The following is a 17,377-nucleotide window of genomic DNA, read 5'->3' on the forward strand; positions in this document are numbered from 1 at the left end:
TGGGTGGAGAAGTGATTAGGGAGGCGACCCTGAGCTATCACTCTGTGTGATGAGCAAACAGCCCATCCAGCATCCCTGCATCCATGCAGGACTTGAGCTGAATCATCTGTAAACAAAATCATGTCTGGATTTTCCAGAGGAATCTCAGAAATGCTCGAAGACGATGAGTGTTTGAGCATCACACAATCATGATCATGATATTATTCTGATTAACCCCAAATAAAGACCAACGGTATCTATAGGATTATCTTCACATCTTCTTGGTTTCATCTGACTGATGAAGCCACGGTATGCAAAGAGCTGACAAAGACTGTACAGGGTCTCACTGTCAAAAGGAGAGGGGTACAAAAAAAATTCCAAAACATTAGATGCACCATGGAACACTGTTAAAATTATGATTAATTGTTATTAACAAGCCCAAAGTCTGCCAAGAAAACATTCCCCACACCATTACACAACCTCCACCAAAAAGGGCTGTTGATACAAGGCAGGGTGGGTCCATGGATTCATGCTGTTCGTGCCAAATTCTAACCCTATCATCTGTGTGCCTCCACAGAAATCAAGATTCATCAGACCAGGCTATGTTTTTCCAGTTTTCAACTGTCCAGTTTTGGTGAGCCTGTGCCCACAGCCTCAGCTTTTTGTTCTTGGCTGACAAAAGTGGAACATGACATGGTCTGCTGTCTGTAGCCCATCTGCCTCAACGTTCGACATTGTCATTCTGAGATGCTTTTCTGCTCACCACAATTGTGCAGAGAGGTTATCCGAATTACTGTAGCCTTTCTGTTATATCAAACCAATCTCCATTGACCTCTCTCATCCGCAAGGCATTTCCATCTGCAGAACTGCCACTTACTGGGTGTTTTTTCTTTATTACGCCATTCTGAGTAAACTCTAGAAACTGTTGTGCATGAAAATCCCAGGAGATCAGCAATTATAGAAATATTCAACCCAGCCCGTCTGGCACTAACAATCATGCCATGGTCAGAATAACTGAGATCACATTTTTTCCCAATTCTGATGGTTGATATGAACATTACCTGAAACTGTTCGCCTGTATCTGCATGATTTTATGCATTGCTCTGCTGCCACACGATTGGCTGATGAGATCATTGCATGAATAGGTGTACAGGTGTTCCTAATAAAGTGTTCAGTGAGTGTATGTGGAAAAAATAAGCAAAAGCATTGTTAGCTGCCAAGGACATCCTTGTTAATTTTTTTTTAAAAAATGTACAGTAAGATTAACAGTTGGTCTCAAGCATCATAATAAAAAACTTACAATTTTTTTTTTTTTAAATAACCTACAATATAATCACCAAGAATATCTCAAATTTAAGTTCAGAATCAAAGATCACTCTGAAATTCTTGCATTAGATGGTGCAAAAAGGTATAAGGTGACCAAGATTCCCCCAGAAGTGCTGGTCACTTTTGAAGTTACAAGGAGTTTAACTGTTGACTTATTTTCATTAAAATGCATAGTACATGAATAGTGTCCATAGTCATGGGCAGTAAATTCATTTTTTTCACATTTTAGGAAAATATAAGATGTAAATCATACAGAAATCACTTTCATTACTGCAAATCATTACTGTAAATTAACAAATTTCTGTAGTTCTCAAGACTATTTGATGATTCCAATCTTCGATTTCTACGTGAAATTTAAAAAAAAATAAAATAAATGTATGTATTATCTGTGCATCATGCAGCAGTCTCAAACTGTGTACATTTTATGTTCAGAAATGATATTTTCTAAAAAATGTAGTTTTTTCATTACATATTTTAGACCTGAATGCTACAAATTTTAGACATTGGTAAATTTTTTAAAATTCAAAATGCGATCTTTTTAAAAAAAATTTTTTTACAACCAGTTACTTTTTAATATTTGATATTTAGACAATCAAAATTAATGTAGGCTACTGTACATGGAAAATCTGTATATGCATTTAAATCATTTATGCATGAAAGGGTTCAGCTGCAGGAAATTATCATTCATACAAATTTTATTAACCATGAGGCACTCATCCAACTTCTTTAAAAAAAAAAAAAATCATCCAGTCAGAAAGGAATATATGACTACACATCAGCATCAACAATGAATTAACAAATAAGTGTTATGTAGACTTGAACATTGTTGTCCATGCTCTGTTGATAGTGATCTTGTGATTCCATGCGATTCACAGTTTGGGCGGGCGAGTCAGTGTCATTCCAACTCCTGATCGCATTCTTTTCTGTCGGAAGAAATCATGTAGAAATCTTTGGTGCTCGTGTAGTCGTGGCTCGCATCATGTGAGACGTATTATGAGCAGAGTCGAGCCCCTCACAAGCAGTTAACGACCTTCCTAACATTTCTAAACATGTCGAAAAAATTCGGGTGCTGTCGGCTTGAATGTGCGTGGTGTGTGCAGTTGAGCGCATAAACATATAACTAGACGCTGCATTGGCCACTGGATCGTATGTCAACGTCGCCGCCGTATTGGTCCGGGTAACAGGAATAAGTCTCAGCTTATATATAGCCCAAGTTATAACTATAAGTAATATTTATATGATAGCCTACTTTTTCTATATAGTTTATAATTATAACTAAATTGCCATTATCGAGATTTTCATCTATACTGCCATTTTTCACCAAACCGTCTTTTATGACAAGCTCCTCGTTTCGGCTGAGCGACTGACATATTGTGAATCTTACTGTATCTTACTACTTCTTTATTATTAGCTTTTACAAATTATTATTGTTATTATTATTATTAGCTATTACAAATTTATGATTACTGTTATTATTAGCTATTATTATTATTACCAATTACAAATTTATTATTATTGTTATTATTATTAGCTATTATTATTATTATTATTATTAGCTATTACAAATTTATTATCATCATCATCACATGAATGTTTTTACCACTGTAAATGTTTTACTGTATCCATAAAGGATAAGCTTATAATTATTATCTTTGTAACTGTCTATTTTGGAGAATATCCGTATCCTTTTATTGCTAATAAAATACAGAAAACAGACTGACTGCCAGTGTCTCACTATTTGGTTTGTATTTGCTGATTTTGTTCCATTTTGGTACAATGATGGTCAATTATTACTTAAACATGCATTATTTAAATTTTTTTCAGAATTTAAAAATGAATGAGCTTTGTTAACAGAATTCTAACCTGGAGTACAAGAAAAGCTAAAATATGGGATCGAAGAAAAATCTATTACCACAATGAAAAAATCTTTATGCACATTTCATGTATATTAAATTATATTACATTAGCGACGTCTCAGCATTTATTAACCAAGAAAAATAAGCTAAATCTATGCTTGACAAGCGTGAGTTTTCACAATTCCTCATGACAATGAATAATTTTCCAAGTCTAACTATCAAGCTTCTAAGTAACTGGAGACAGAACTGTTTTGTACTCAACGTAGATCATAAACCATTGAAATCGTTTGAGAAATGTAAGCGGTATTGTGCATTTTTATCCAGAAAAACCGTAGCTTCCCCGTTTACTTGAATTTGTTTAAAGGGCACTCTTGCCCAGATCAATATGGCAGTCACGTTGACTTTTTCGCAGCAAAGGGCCAAATCGGCGTCTAGGTATGTCTATGGTTGAGCGAGCCGATTTGGCAATCTACCTGAAGTTGACCAATCAGGAGCTGAGGAAAATGACTGAAATACGATCTGTGGTTAACACAAGTGCAAGATATTTTCACGTTTTATTGTTCGACATAAAATACATCAGTAATAACCCACTCGTGATTTTTAAAAAAAAAAAAAGCTTTTACCTTTCTTGAAAAAGACGGTTGCTAACAAGTGGCTAAACAACAACTGTTGTCGGGGACATTAAACGTAATCACACCTAACAGGAAAACCCATCTACTACAGCCTCGTTTTCATTAATAGACTTCATCCAAGTCGGATAAAAAGTCATTACATCTTCAAAGAGTTTGAATCAGAGAAGTGATTAGAAAGAACTACCTTACGTTCCCAATATTTCCAAAAATGAAAGAATTTCACTTTAAAATAATGAACGATATTTATCCATCTAAGGATTTTTTTCGATCAAAGTTTGGTATTGAAGAAAACTCTTGTAAATTTTGTGGGACTGACATCGAATCCACTGAACATGTTTTCTTTGACTGTAACTACTCTATAAACTATTTTGGACTCAATTGCACAACAAAATGGGGTTTATATGAATATCAATGTGAGGCATTAATTCTAAGCAAGTCAGATTTGGTGTACTAAAGAAAGATCGCACACAACACTAACTGGCCAACATCATCCTTATAATTGCTAAGTTTTTTATCCACACGTGTAGATTCTTGAAAACCCCTCCATCCTTTGCTCATTTTGTGAATGAAGCTGAAATACTTGCTTTGTCCCTCACCTTTTCTTAAACAAATTTCTTAAAGTCATTACATTAACGAATGCACTAAGTAACTTGAGTGCGCTGTAGTTCTCTTTTTGCCCCTTATGTAAACCTATCACTTCGTTTACATTACTGATTTATTTAGTTATCTTTTTATTCATTATTATTTATATTTACTTTATTTATTTTATTTTTTTAATTTATTGTCACTCATGTTGTATGATTATGTCTAATGTCTGCCTATTGTTAATGTTTGATTTGATAATTTGTTTGTTTTCATTTTAAGAAACAATCTACTACAGCCTTGCAGAAGCATGGAAGTTAATTTTGTAAACAAGTTAAAAAAGGCAAAAATAATTGGTTACAAAGAAGCATTTCTGGTTTTGGCAGAGCTCTACCAACCAAAATAAAACAAAAGTTTTGCTGAGGGCCATTTATCCGTCAGTTGAGTTAGCCCCTTCTTCTTCAGTGATCAAGTTAATAAATCAACCCTTGCACAATTTTTATGGAAGAAGAAAACTCACGTTATTAAGAAAACTGATATAGTTAAATCTTATGAAACAGGTGGATTAAATATAATAGATTTTGAATAGATGAATGGAACAATAAAATTGAAATGGCTACAAGGTTTCTTATGTAACATGGATAGTTTCTGGTTTACAGTTCCAGCATCTTTTTTTCAAAATGTTAAAATATTAATTAAAGGTTATTTATTATATGGGCAAATCACTCCAACTCTACCTTTTTTTTTTTTAAATATACCTTGGACCCACTTTAAGTTTAAAAGTGAGAAATGTTCTAATATATTAGGCAAATTCTTAATAATTTTTTTGCCCAGTTCAGTCTGAAAAAGATCTCTCTGTTTATAGGCAAACTCTTAAATATATTAGAACCTCTTATTTTAATCCAAAATAAAAGAGACTCACTTTAAAATATTGACTGCTATCTATCCTTCAAATGAGTTCCTTAGTGCTAAGTTTATCATTGAAAGTGCACTATGTAGATTCTGTAATTCCTCTACCAAGAATACAGAGTACATTTTTTTTCTCATGTAAATTCTCTTGTGCCTTTTGAGATAGAGCGCAAATTTGCTTAACTGAGAAAAGGTATTTAAGTTGGTCTTTTATAGATATTAAGTATGGAATCTATAAAGAAGAAGGCCATAAAAGGTATAAATATACTGTAAATAACTATCTTATTGGCTAATCATTTTATCCACAAATGCAGATTTAAAAAAAAAAAAAAAAAAAGTTGATTGTAATTTGAATGCCATCTTGTTGTTACATTGGTTTTCTTTAATTTAAAAAAATCGAATACAGCCTTGCTGTAGCAAACTATTCCAACTCAAACTTTCCAACTTATAGATTTATCAGTTTATAGTATTTTCCAACTGTTTTGTAAATACACATTGAAAGAGTTGTTGAAAGCTTAGTGGTAGTGACATTTAAGTCATGCCACCGTGGTGGAGTTTGTTTATAGCCTAACTTCAGCTTTTTACTTCTGACAATAGTATTAAGGCTTCTAAATGCATAAAAGTTGTGTTCATTTGTGAAGATTATCTTTGTACATTGTGAAGATGTACAAAATGTGTAAGAATAATAAATAGCTTAATTTGTAAAAACAAATACTACTACTACTAATGTTTTATTTGTGGTTTTTCTCTTCTTTTATTTATATAACCTCTATCAAAGGATATACCACTGATTAAAAAAATCAGTGTCTCATCCTTTAGGTTGCCCCACTCTCAACTTGCACACTCAGTGAATGACATTACCATACTGAAAATACAGGATAAAATTAATACTGGTGCTTAATCAAATAAAAATCTAAACTGGGCATCAGAAATACATTAACATTTGGCTAGAACTGGCTTAAATGAGAAACAAATTTTTTGCTTTGTAACTGCAACAGGTTGAATTTTTGGAAGAATCAGAAATTATTTTTTAAGGGTGTTTTCTCTTTTCATAATTGTCAGTGAAGCTATCATATCCTCTATTAAATCAGAATGGACTGATGGACTATGTTGGAGAGCTGATTTGGGCAGATCACGTGAGGATTGTATCATCGATTTCTTCACTGGAGTCAGGCAGACCTGAGATCTTCTTCAGCGATCGACGGTAACACTCAGACAACAGCTCATTACTGGCAGTGTCTAAGATGGCACTGATATTCTGAAATAAACATGCATAGATATGTTACAAGGATACATTTTTATTGATGCAAAGCATAAACAATATTTTGTCTTAATGAAAACTGTTAATTAAATTACTGTTAGAAATCATGGCCATGAACTACAGCTTCAACTGCATACCAGTGTACTAAATGGTATGTACACCAATGGGATGCATACTATTTAGCAAATAACAGTAGCTAGCTAGTTAAAAACCCTAATTTCAGCAGGTGAAAAGGTTGTCAAAAAGCTGTCACAGCTAAATTAATTTTCATGTTAGTGTAAGTGATTTCAGAATATTTTGTAGCCTTGAAAAGACTGAAATACTTATGTGATACATTGTCATTTGAAAATCTCATCAGTTTAAGCATATTTTTTGCATTTGTGAAATTTGCATACAAGGTGTCCTTGTTAAAAAAAATATGCATTAAAATGAGTGGATTAAAACCCCACTACAGTCGTGCTTAGGGAATGTACCTGCATGACAGAATCTCCTTGGCGGAGTCGTAGCAAGTTGACAATTGTGTGTTCGCTCTGAGCGCGAACACTGGTGTTCTTGTCTTTGGTGTTGTCCAGCAGGGCTTTGATGATTGGTTTAATCAGACTGGGCTCCAGCACTGGGGTGTCCGCTTCCTTCCACACCCACCACAGCACTCGCTCTGTCACCAGACGGATATCACTCGACTGATTCTGCAGACTCTGGAGGACAAAATATTGCAGAGAGCTCATATTTATAGCTTTCTGTTTATAACGTTTTCAACAATCTGAAAATACCTGATTGTAAGTACTTTTTATCCCATTCTTCTCTTCATGGCTAATTTTGCTCTCTTGGACTCTTAAAAAGCTATGGCATCATTGACAGATTCACCGAAACTGTACAGTTGAAGACAGGAAAAAGACCAGGTGATTTTTTTCCCCCCTAATCTTCAGCTGTCCAGTTTGCATGCGCCTGTGCCCATGATAGACTCAGATTCCTGTTCTTGGCTGACAGGAGTGGAACCTGAAGTGTTTTTCTGTTGTTGTAGCCCATCCACAGCAAAGTTTGATGTTTTGTGCATGATGAAATGCTTTTCTGCTCACCATCGTTGTAAAGAGTTATTATATGAGTTACTATATCCTTCATGGCAGCTCAAACAAATCTGGCCATTTTCCTCTGACCTATCAACAAGGCGTTTCCACCTACAGAACTGTCTCTCACTCAGTGGTTTTTTTTTTTTGCACCATTCTATGTAAACTCTAGAGACTGTTGTGCGTGAAATTTTTGCTTGCAAGTTGCTTTGGATAAAAGCATCTGCTATATGAAAAAATTCAATAAAATTTACAGGAGATCAGCAATATCTGAAATACTGAAACCAGCCCATCTGGTACCAATATCCATGCCATGATCAAAGTCACAAAGATCACACTTTTTCTTCATTCTGATGTTTGATATAAACATTAACTGAGCTGTTGTCCTGTATACACAGGATTTTTTTTTGCGTTGCACTGCTGCCACATGATTTATTGATTAGATAACTGCATGAATGTGCAGGTGTACAAGTGTTCCTAATAAAGTGGATAGTGAGTGAGTGAGTGCGTGTACCGATCAGCCATAAAATTAAAACCGTTGACAGCTGAAGTGAATAACATTGACTGTCTAATGTATCCCACCCAGGTGCCACTGGAACGAGATAGTGTTACGTGCCCCGTTATTGTGGGAAGATTGTGTGGTGTTTTTCTTTCGCTTTCTCTCCTCTTCCTTTTCTTTTCTATTGGTCACTGCCCTGCCTCTCTATCTCTGCTGCTTATTAGGGTCGATCAGGCTGTCCATCATCCATGACATTGACGGAAACAGCCAATGACATCCAGCCAATAACCTGGTTGTTGATCCTGTTGCTAGATCGCTATTCTCTTTCGTTTACTCTGTGGGTGGCTTGTTTTCATTTTCATGTGTTTATTTGTTGATTAGTAACTTTTGTAAAATGTATTGGCTTTGGCCATTTGTTTTTTTTTTTTTTACTGGCTTGTTTTGTTTTTTTTCCTGATATTTCCCTTCATGTGTGGAGTTGGTGGACGTTTTGCCTGTAGTTTGTGCTACATCAGACCAGGGACGTACGTCACGTGACTTACATATTACATGTAGATTCTGATGATGCTAAACACAATAGGTAAGGAGCGGGTGCCACCCCATGCAATTTTGGTTTGGTAGCGAGAGTAGTGGTAGTCAGGGCGTGTTGCACGCTGAAGATGTTTGGTTATTTTCTTTCATTTCCAGTTAGATTACGGAGAGGAGGAGGGAAATAGTTAGCGTGTTTTAGTTTTGTTACTTTCGTTGATTTAGCACCACTCATGTTCCTTTTCCCTGTGTTCCATTTAGTTGGAGTTACTACCTTGTAAATATTGCATGCATATTTATTTTCCCTTTGTATTTCTTCTTTGAACTAAATAAATTGTAACACTTTTCCAGCAATTACTTAACGTCACTGGCAGCGGGTTTTCAGTGTGATAATATTCAAACCTGGAAAGTTGTCTTTCAATTTTATGTCTACGTCTCCCTCATAACCCTTTAGGCCAACTTAGGGGACATAACATATCAAGAGAACAGTCAGTTCTCATAGTTGATGTGTTGAAAGCAGGAAAAATGGGCAAACGTAAGGGTCTGAGCGACACTGACAAGGGCCAAATTGTGATGGGTAGACAATAGGTCAGAGCATCTCCAAAACGTCAGGTCTTGTTTGGTGTTCCCAGTATGCAGTGGTTAGTACCTATCAAAAGTGGTCTAATGAAGGACAACCGGTGAACCGGTGACAGGGTCATGGGCTCACTAAGGGCTAAGGCTCACTGATGTGCATGAGGAGCGAAGGCTAGCGCATCTCGTCCAATCCCACACAGAGGTCTACTGTAGCACAAATTACTGAAAAAGTTCATGCTGGCTATGATAGAAAGGTGTCAGAACACAGTGCATCGCAGCTTGTTGCGTATGCGGCTGCGTAGCCGCAGACTGGTCGGCGTGCCTATACTGACCCCTGTGTTAATATATTATATAAACTGCAAGGCCCTATAATGGCTGTAGTTCATTATAATGGCCAGTTTGATCATGCAGGATTGCACACATAACTTCCTCTTTACAGTAGAGATCAGGTAAAGGTGATGTAAAACACAGCAACTCAATAAAAAAAAAATCTAAAGCATTGTCACTCCGTGATTGGCAGTATTTGGATTAAAACACTAAACTGAAGTTCTTCGATGCAAGAGCCACTCATACTACTGAATACAGATGAGTAAAAACACTTTCACTGACTATTCACTTGGTTTATAATTAAATCATGCAAGGTTTGTTTTTTACCCCCAGTACATTACAAAACAAATTTATGCCCATGTTATCTTTTAGTTAGTCCTACAGTGAAACATGGAACCCACATTATTTTTCAGCTGTTCTTCATTGTGTAAATAAGTAAATTCCGGCTTGGTTTATGCTACAGCGCCTCTCTACAGGACACATTCACATTACATGCAAGTATGAATACTTTCACCCTGTTTGACCATAAATGTCCTGACGTGCACACAGATGTATTATGTGCCTTAAATTGTCCTTGATGCCACACAACACACAAGTGAAATGCATTTTTTTTGTATAACAGCATGGACTGTAGGGTTATTTCGCTTATACCACAGAGATTTTTCAGATTACAATGGAAACATTTAAATGGAAAGATTACAATTTTTACTTTATTAATGAATGACATGTTGTGCATTTTAATGGTTTAGATTTAATGTATGTTGTGGAACATATGAGAGACAAGTTAGTTGTTTTCACTTACTTTATAGTCTCGATAAGCAGCCATTCCCTCACCAACCTCTCTCTTTTCTTTCTCCCTCAAAAAATGCTGCTTGTCATTTTACCGAGAAAACAAACAGCATAAACTCCTCTGTTCTGAGGACTTTCCTGTGCTGATAAACTATGCAAAATTCTGTGATCTAGATTTTTTTATTTTAAAGAAGCACTTGACACCAGTCACACTGCTCAGAATCACATTACATTAATCAACAAACTGCGTATAATACCAGGATAGGTATTATCAATAATGAATATTGCTGAATTAACTGCTGACCATTTACAGATCACTGTTGTTTTATTACCAATGCAGACTTTAGCACTAACCTTGACTAACTGAGTGATAATACGAGGTGAGACAGCATCTTCTCCAGCTGATCTGAGTTGGTGTCTCATGAGGTATCCCATTGCCCTGATGCCACTGCAAGCTATGGGAATCTACAGTACCACCCCACACAAGGGAAGAAAAAGGGGCAGAGAACAAAAAGGAAGAACATAAAAATGTGCCACATGTGTCAGTGAACATTATACTGTCAAATACAGTAGAGTCCAGAAGTCAGACTAGCATTATTTTCAAACTTATTTCATTAGTTATGAGAAACTAATACTATTCATGTAAAAATAAATTTACTCAAGGCAGTAGCAAGGATAATAATGAATACCAAACATTAAAATATAACAATTAACATATAACGTACTGTATTAACATAAAGGCAGAAAAACGCATGTTAGTTATTGAATCAAATGTACTCCATTGTTATTTTAATTAAACAATGCAAGTGGCGTGTGGAAATTAAAGTTTTTTTTATATATATATTTCAGGCAAGGTAATTTCAAATGGCAAATAATGTATTACTGAATAATAATAATAATAATAATAATAATAATAATAATAAAATATGGTATCAGTTTTCAATAAACAATATAAATAAAATCACCAGTGGATGTTCATCTAACCTTCTGTATTATTGTCAAGATGGATATTCTTTTCAGCATCATATATTTGTATAATTTCTATACAGTTGTGCTCATAAATTTACATACCCCTTGCAGAATCTGCAAAATGTTTTTATTTTAAATGAGGGATCATAATTTTGTTTTTAATTTAGTACTGCCCTGAATAAGCTATTTCACAGAACATGTGGTTACATATTGTCCTCAAGACACAATAATAACCGAATTTACACAAATTAACCAGTTCAAAGTTTACATACCCTTGATTCTTAATAATGTGTGTTGTTACCTGGATGATCAACGACTGTTTTTATGTTTTGTGAAAGTTGTTCATGAGTCCCTTGCTTGTCCTGAGCAGTTTGAACCCTTTCCAACAGTGGCTACATAATGTTGAGATAAATCTTTTCACACTTCGGACAATTGAGGGACTCAAACACAACTACTGTACTGCAAAAGGTGCAAGCATTCTCTGATGCTCAAGAAGGCAACACAGGATGATCTTTATAAATTGTTATTTTGTTTCAAGATCTTTTTTTTTTCTTACATTTCATACTGCCCTTCAGAAGTTACAAAATATATTTACATGCTTCCCAGAAGACAAAATAACAATTTACAAAGATCATACTGTTAAAAGTTTACATCCCCCTGGCTCTTAATGTATCATGATGCCTTCTTGAGCATCAGTGAATGTTTGCACTTTTTAAAATACAGTAGTAGTGTATGTAAACATATTTTACATACACAACTGTTGTGTTTTACAACTGTTATATAAACTGTTTTCCTAAATAAAAAACAAAATGCAACCATTTTTATGATCCCCCTTATTTTTTAATTATGAACATTTTGCAGATTCTGCAAGGGGTATGTAGATTTAAGAGCATGACTAAATAATACGCCATGCAGAAGGGAATTTTTAGCAGGACGACATTACTCTGTCTGCAGTGGTGTTGGATAAAACAACATCCATCACGGTGGAGCTGTACTCTGGAGCACACAGCTGTTTGGGTGCAGACTTCACAGCTATAGCAAGAGCCATGCTCCGGCCATGGCGCACCATCCAGTCCACTCCTGACACATCCGCTATGGAAGATTTCACATCAATCAATACAAATGTCTAACATAAAGATTTATGTTAGCAGTAAAGTGACGCTCAAACTTAGCTTAATTTTGCATTAACTGCAACATTTATTCTGACATACTCAACAAATTACCTGACATATTTGGTCAAATTACCTTCCTTCCTGCAAATCTAATCTGTATGTTTGATCCTGCTGATGGTCAGAAAAGGTAAATCAATGCACCTGGTTACAAACAATGGGGCTCGAAGGAATTCCAGGGGGTGTGGGTAAAATGGAAAGTACGAAAAAAATATATTTTTTTGACCATTTCAGAACCGCCAACCTTTATACATTTTGCATAGGAGCTTCCCATTTTAAAAACAGGAATTATATGGCCAAAAAAGCAAAAGGGTTGGGGTTTTTAGGAATTTTTTAGTTTTGTTTTAGGTTTTAGTCTAGTTTTTCTCAAAAAAAAAAAAAAAAAAAAAAAAAAAAAAAAAAAAAAAAAAAAAAAAACTGGGAAGTGGGGCTCATGCAGAAAATGTTTGAATACATCTGTGATATAGGAACGAAAAAGTTACTGACTGCAGTGTTTTGTAAAATTATTTCTGAACACATCTCTAACACAAAAACTATTCACAAGTACACAGGTGCAAACAGGATGTAATTACTATACAACTACTCAGGTTGCATTATACAGGAACATTTTGTGTGTCTGTGGTTACCAAGGACATGCTGTTGTAGAACAGTCCTCAGCTCTTCTTCAGACAGGAAGGCACATAACATACCAACACACCCAGCAGAGGCCATTCGTGTGGCATCCTACACACACACACACACAAACACATGCATACAAAAGAATTTAACGTTGAAACTAAAGTAACGCCCAACCACATCCTGAGTGGTTTTCCACCACAAAAAGAATGCAATAAATATTAAACACAATTTTCTCTCCTCATATACGTGAATATGTCCCTGCATACCAAGGGAAGAAATGTGCTTGCAAAACATTTAGTACCATAATAAGAAGACAAGTTCCTTTAGTACCATCATTAGGCACAGGACACCACTTTGCAAGTAAGATGTAAATTACATTAAGAAAGAATGCTGTTTATTTGAAGATCATGTTAAATTTTTGACACTGAGTTCACCGTTTTCACTTTGAGTGTATTTTTTCTCTCATTGTATATTTATGTTCGTTTCTTGGAAAGTTAATACTTTTGGCACAAATTTAATTCCATAATAGGACAGCATTTCAAAGTACAGATGGATAATGACACAAAATACACCACAAAAAGTAACCCAAAGCAAAGAAACAGGATGTTCTTATATGGCCAAATCAGTCACCTGACCTCAACCCAATTGAGCATGCTTTTCACTTACTGAAGACAAAAAGACAGACAAACAAGCAGTAACTGAAGGTAGCTACACTTGATGCCAGTCAAGCATCTCAAGGGAGGAAACAGCATTTCGTAATGTCCATGTAATGTAATGTTCCAGATTTCAGGCAGTCATTGACTGCAAAGTATTTGCATCCAAGTATTAAAAACAATGCTTACAGGTGCATTTAAAAAAAAATACAATATCGTGGAAAAGTTCATTTTCCCCCGTAATTTAATTAAACAAGTGGAACTTTAATATATTCTAGATTCATTACACATGAAGTGAAATATTTCAAGCCTTTTTTGTTTTCATTTTGATGATGTTTTCATTTTGATAGAAGCACTTGTGCTCCTAATTACAAAAATTTAGGAGCACAGTTGAAGTTTATTTTTTAGAAATGGTAATGTTAATGTGCCACAATATAACACACAAGTAGGCATGAGAAAACTTGAGCTTGTCAATTATGACAGAATTTAGGAACATAGTGTGAGCCATGACTCATTAATTTACCTTCTGATAAACTAAATTTAATATTTTCAGTTGATTTTACAGACTGTATGCAAAAAAACAACAACCATGAACCTGTTCCACCTTGTAAACTAAAATACAATAAACCTCAATGTTCAGTGTTTGAAGTCTGCTCCTCTTAAATATATTTAAAGCTACACTATTAGACATTTTCCACCGTCATGGTTCTGGCCTGGAGCCAGTTCTCGAACCGCTCTGCGTATATTGTGTATCTGAATAATCTCATAGGATGTGACTGGGTGAGTTCATTTACCCGTCAGATGCACAGCGCTTTAGTTTAATGGTGTCCGTTAGGGATGCACCGATGTGGATTTTTACAGCCAACACTGATCCAGATAATCTTTTTTTGTTTAAGCTTTAATCAGGAGGTCTGTCATAAACAGTTAAATGTAAGGTCCCTGCTCATGGTCACTGATAATTGAATTAAAATAATAGCAATGAGATACTGTTGGTTAATTGATAAACAAACATAAAATATTTATTTTTAAATCCTAAACAATAAAGAGTCCTAATTAAAAATAGACTAACACAAGCATGATCCATATTAGGAAAAAGGCTAATAGCCTTCTAAGGAAATAGCGAACTAAGATTAATGTCAAACTGATATTAAGTGCAACCCATAGTAATTAAACATTATTTCATTTCTCATTTTATTTATATTTTATGAAGTTATTATAATATCTATTTTTATATTAAATGATTTATTCATAACTAAGCACATTTTATGTCTTTACATTATTATTAATTTACCGCTGTGTCTACACAATCATGTCACAGTCGCAAGTTTTTGCGTGATCAATAAAAGATGGCAGTTGTGAGATCGGGAAGTTGAGAGAAGCAGATAATGTACAGTGTTACTCTTGTCATCATAAAGGCTCCTTTGCAGTATTTACACACTTGTTTGGTTGACTGAGGTGATGAAAAGCAGTGTGAAAGTAACTGTTGCGCGGTGTAGATGCATTTTGGAGTTTTACTTTTCATTCCGATTGTATTATACAACTCCGAACAGGTCCCCTTCACTGGTGCAAATAAATATTTATTCATAGTCACACAAAGTACTTTTCAGTCACAAATGCGAGTGAAATGGTTGCACTGTAAAATCCTGTATATTGAAAAGTTTATATTATATATTACCAGTTTGATGTTCAATGATAAAGCAGAAATGCCTTTGTTTGTGGTGAGAGAATGTGAGCCTAAGAGGAGGTTTTTTAGAATTCAGTCAATTAATTCTGTTAATATGAATTAACAACATTCAATAAGTTAAGATAGCTTACTTTAATCTTCAGAATTTAATTAATGTGTTAATGCTAATTTGAGTAATGTGTTTTCTGTTTATGAGACCAGTTGCTGTGAAACAACTTGGTGAAATGCATCTCTAGTTTAAACAATGTTTTTCATGCTTGTTCAATGAAACAAACAATTATTGCACATGCACCTGTGGAACAGTCCTTAAGACACTAACAGTTTACATTCGGTAGGCAATTAAGGTCACAGTTACAATAACTTAGGACACTAAAGAGACCTCTCTACTGACTCTGAAAAACACCAGAAGAAAGATGCCTAGGGTGCCTGCTTACATGCCTGAACATGCCATAGACCTGCTATAGGGAGGCATGAGCACTGCAGACGTGGCCAGAGAAATAAACTGCATTGTCTGTAATGTAAGATGCCTAAGACCGTGCTAAAGGGAGACAGGAAGGACAGCTGATTGTTGTTGCAGTGGAAAATTACATGTAACCTTTTGTCCCCTCCAGACGTGATCAAGAACTTGCAAATGCCTTGTTGGAAGAGTGGGGTAACATCTTACAGCAAGAACTGACAAATCTGGTGCAGTCCATGAGGATGAGATGCACTGTAGTACTTAAAGCAGCTGGTGGACACCAGATACTGACTGTTACTTTTGACATTGACCCCCCTTTGTTCAAGGACTCATCATTGCATTTCTGTTCAACAAATGTCTGTGAAACTTGTTCAGTTTAACTTCCAGGTGTTGAACGCTTTTATGTTAATACAAATACAAAAAAAAGCAGTTGAATATGAGAGGACGTTTCTTTTTTTGCTGAGTTAAGTTGGTGATGGACTGTTCTTGCTAAAAGCCTAATCATGTCTTACACAGACATTTTCTTGTCCCAATAAATTGCCTCTTTCAAAGTCCAAGGCTCACTGGACCTGCACATTTTTAACATGCCACTGAACATGGTAGCACTTTTTAATTGCTTAAATGTATCATGTACTACACCTGTCTGGAAGACATATGTTTCTCCACTCATTTATTCAGGCTTTCCCTTTAATTTGTCACCTATCTACAGGTGTATATATATGCTTTTCATTGGTTTTGCTTTTATGCATGTCTTTAAAAAACAGAAATTTACTTGAACGTAATCAATTAAAATAATCAATAATCCTTCAAACTCATCATCTGCTGTGACCTACTTATGTTCATCACGAAATAACAGTAATTTCTACTGTTTAATACTTGAGTACATTTAAGAGCAGCACCTTTTTGACTTTCACTTCAGTTTTGGCTGGATACTTCCACTTTTAACTGAGTAAGATTTTGACACATTATATATACTTTCACGCAAGTATAATTTATCTGTACTTTTTCTACCCCTGATTTTATTCCGACCTGCATGCTAAAACTAACAGTGTGGTTTGGTCTGTACAATTTTGCTACAAGTCAATCTTTAGGAACATTTATCACCACACTGAGTAGCAATTTGCAGAATGAGGCTACAGCAAATTGACCTTTTTCTAAACAAAATAATTCATGCAGTTACCACACCTAATTTTAGATTTAGAGTGAAATGTATACACAGAGGTTTGTGAACTATTGTGCTGAAAAAGTGCTTTAAGTTTAGAATTTTAACCATATTACCAGTACAAGCAAACTATTATTCTGGATATTATTATTGTGTCAACATTTTTTCAGTAAATATATTTCCAATAAGGTTATTCACATGAAATTTTCACCAGACATCAGTATTAACTCAAGAAATCCGGAAATATAAAGAATTCACAACATTAAAGTCCATAAATAAAGTTATGTGTAATAAAGTGGAATAACACAGGAAAAAAGTATTGAACACGCTAACAAAA

General features: G+C 35.0%; 1 protein-coding gene across 2 annotated transcripts in view; it reads right to left on the reverse strand.

Moving 5' to 3' along the window:
• Window positions 1-3,696: 3,696 nt before the first annotated feature.
• The window catches only part of gcn1 (GCN1 activator of EIF2AK4), a 102,843-nt gene continuing 89,162 nt past the window's right edge, over window positions 3,697-17,377 (reverse strand). The window contains exons 54-58 of one of the 2 annotated variants that reach the window (XM_017468034.3): window positions 13,093-13,189; window positions 12,241-12,389; window positions 10,683-10,793; window positions 7,019-7,240; window positions 3,697-6,542 (exon numbers count right to left, since the gene is read on the reverse strand). In XM_017468034.3, coding sequence (XP_017323523.1) covers window positions 6,417-6,542; window positions 7,019-7,240; window positions 10,683-10,793; window positions 12,241-12,389; window positions 13,093-13,189 — 705 coding nt within the window. In that variant the 3' untranslated portion in view covers window positions 3,697-6,416. Of the gene's footprint in view, window positions 6,543-7,018; window positions 7,241-10,682; window positions 10,794-12,240; window positions 12,390-13,092; window positions 13,190-17,377 lie in introns of those variants that run through there. The other variant, XR_006982528.2, reaches the window with a different exon arrangement.

This window comes from Ictalurus punctatus, chromosome 5 (assembly GCF_001660625.3).
Source record: "Ictalurus punctatus breed USDA103 chromosome 5, Coco_2.0, whole genome shotgun sequence".
Lineage (NCBI taxonomy): Eukaryota > Metazoa > Chordata > Actinopteri > Siluriformes > Ictaluridae > Ictalurus > Ictalurus punctatus.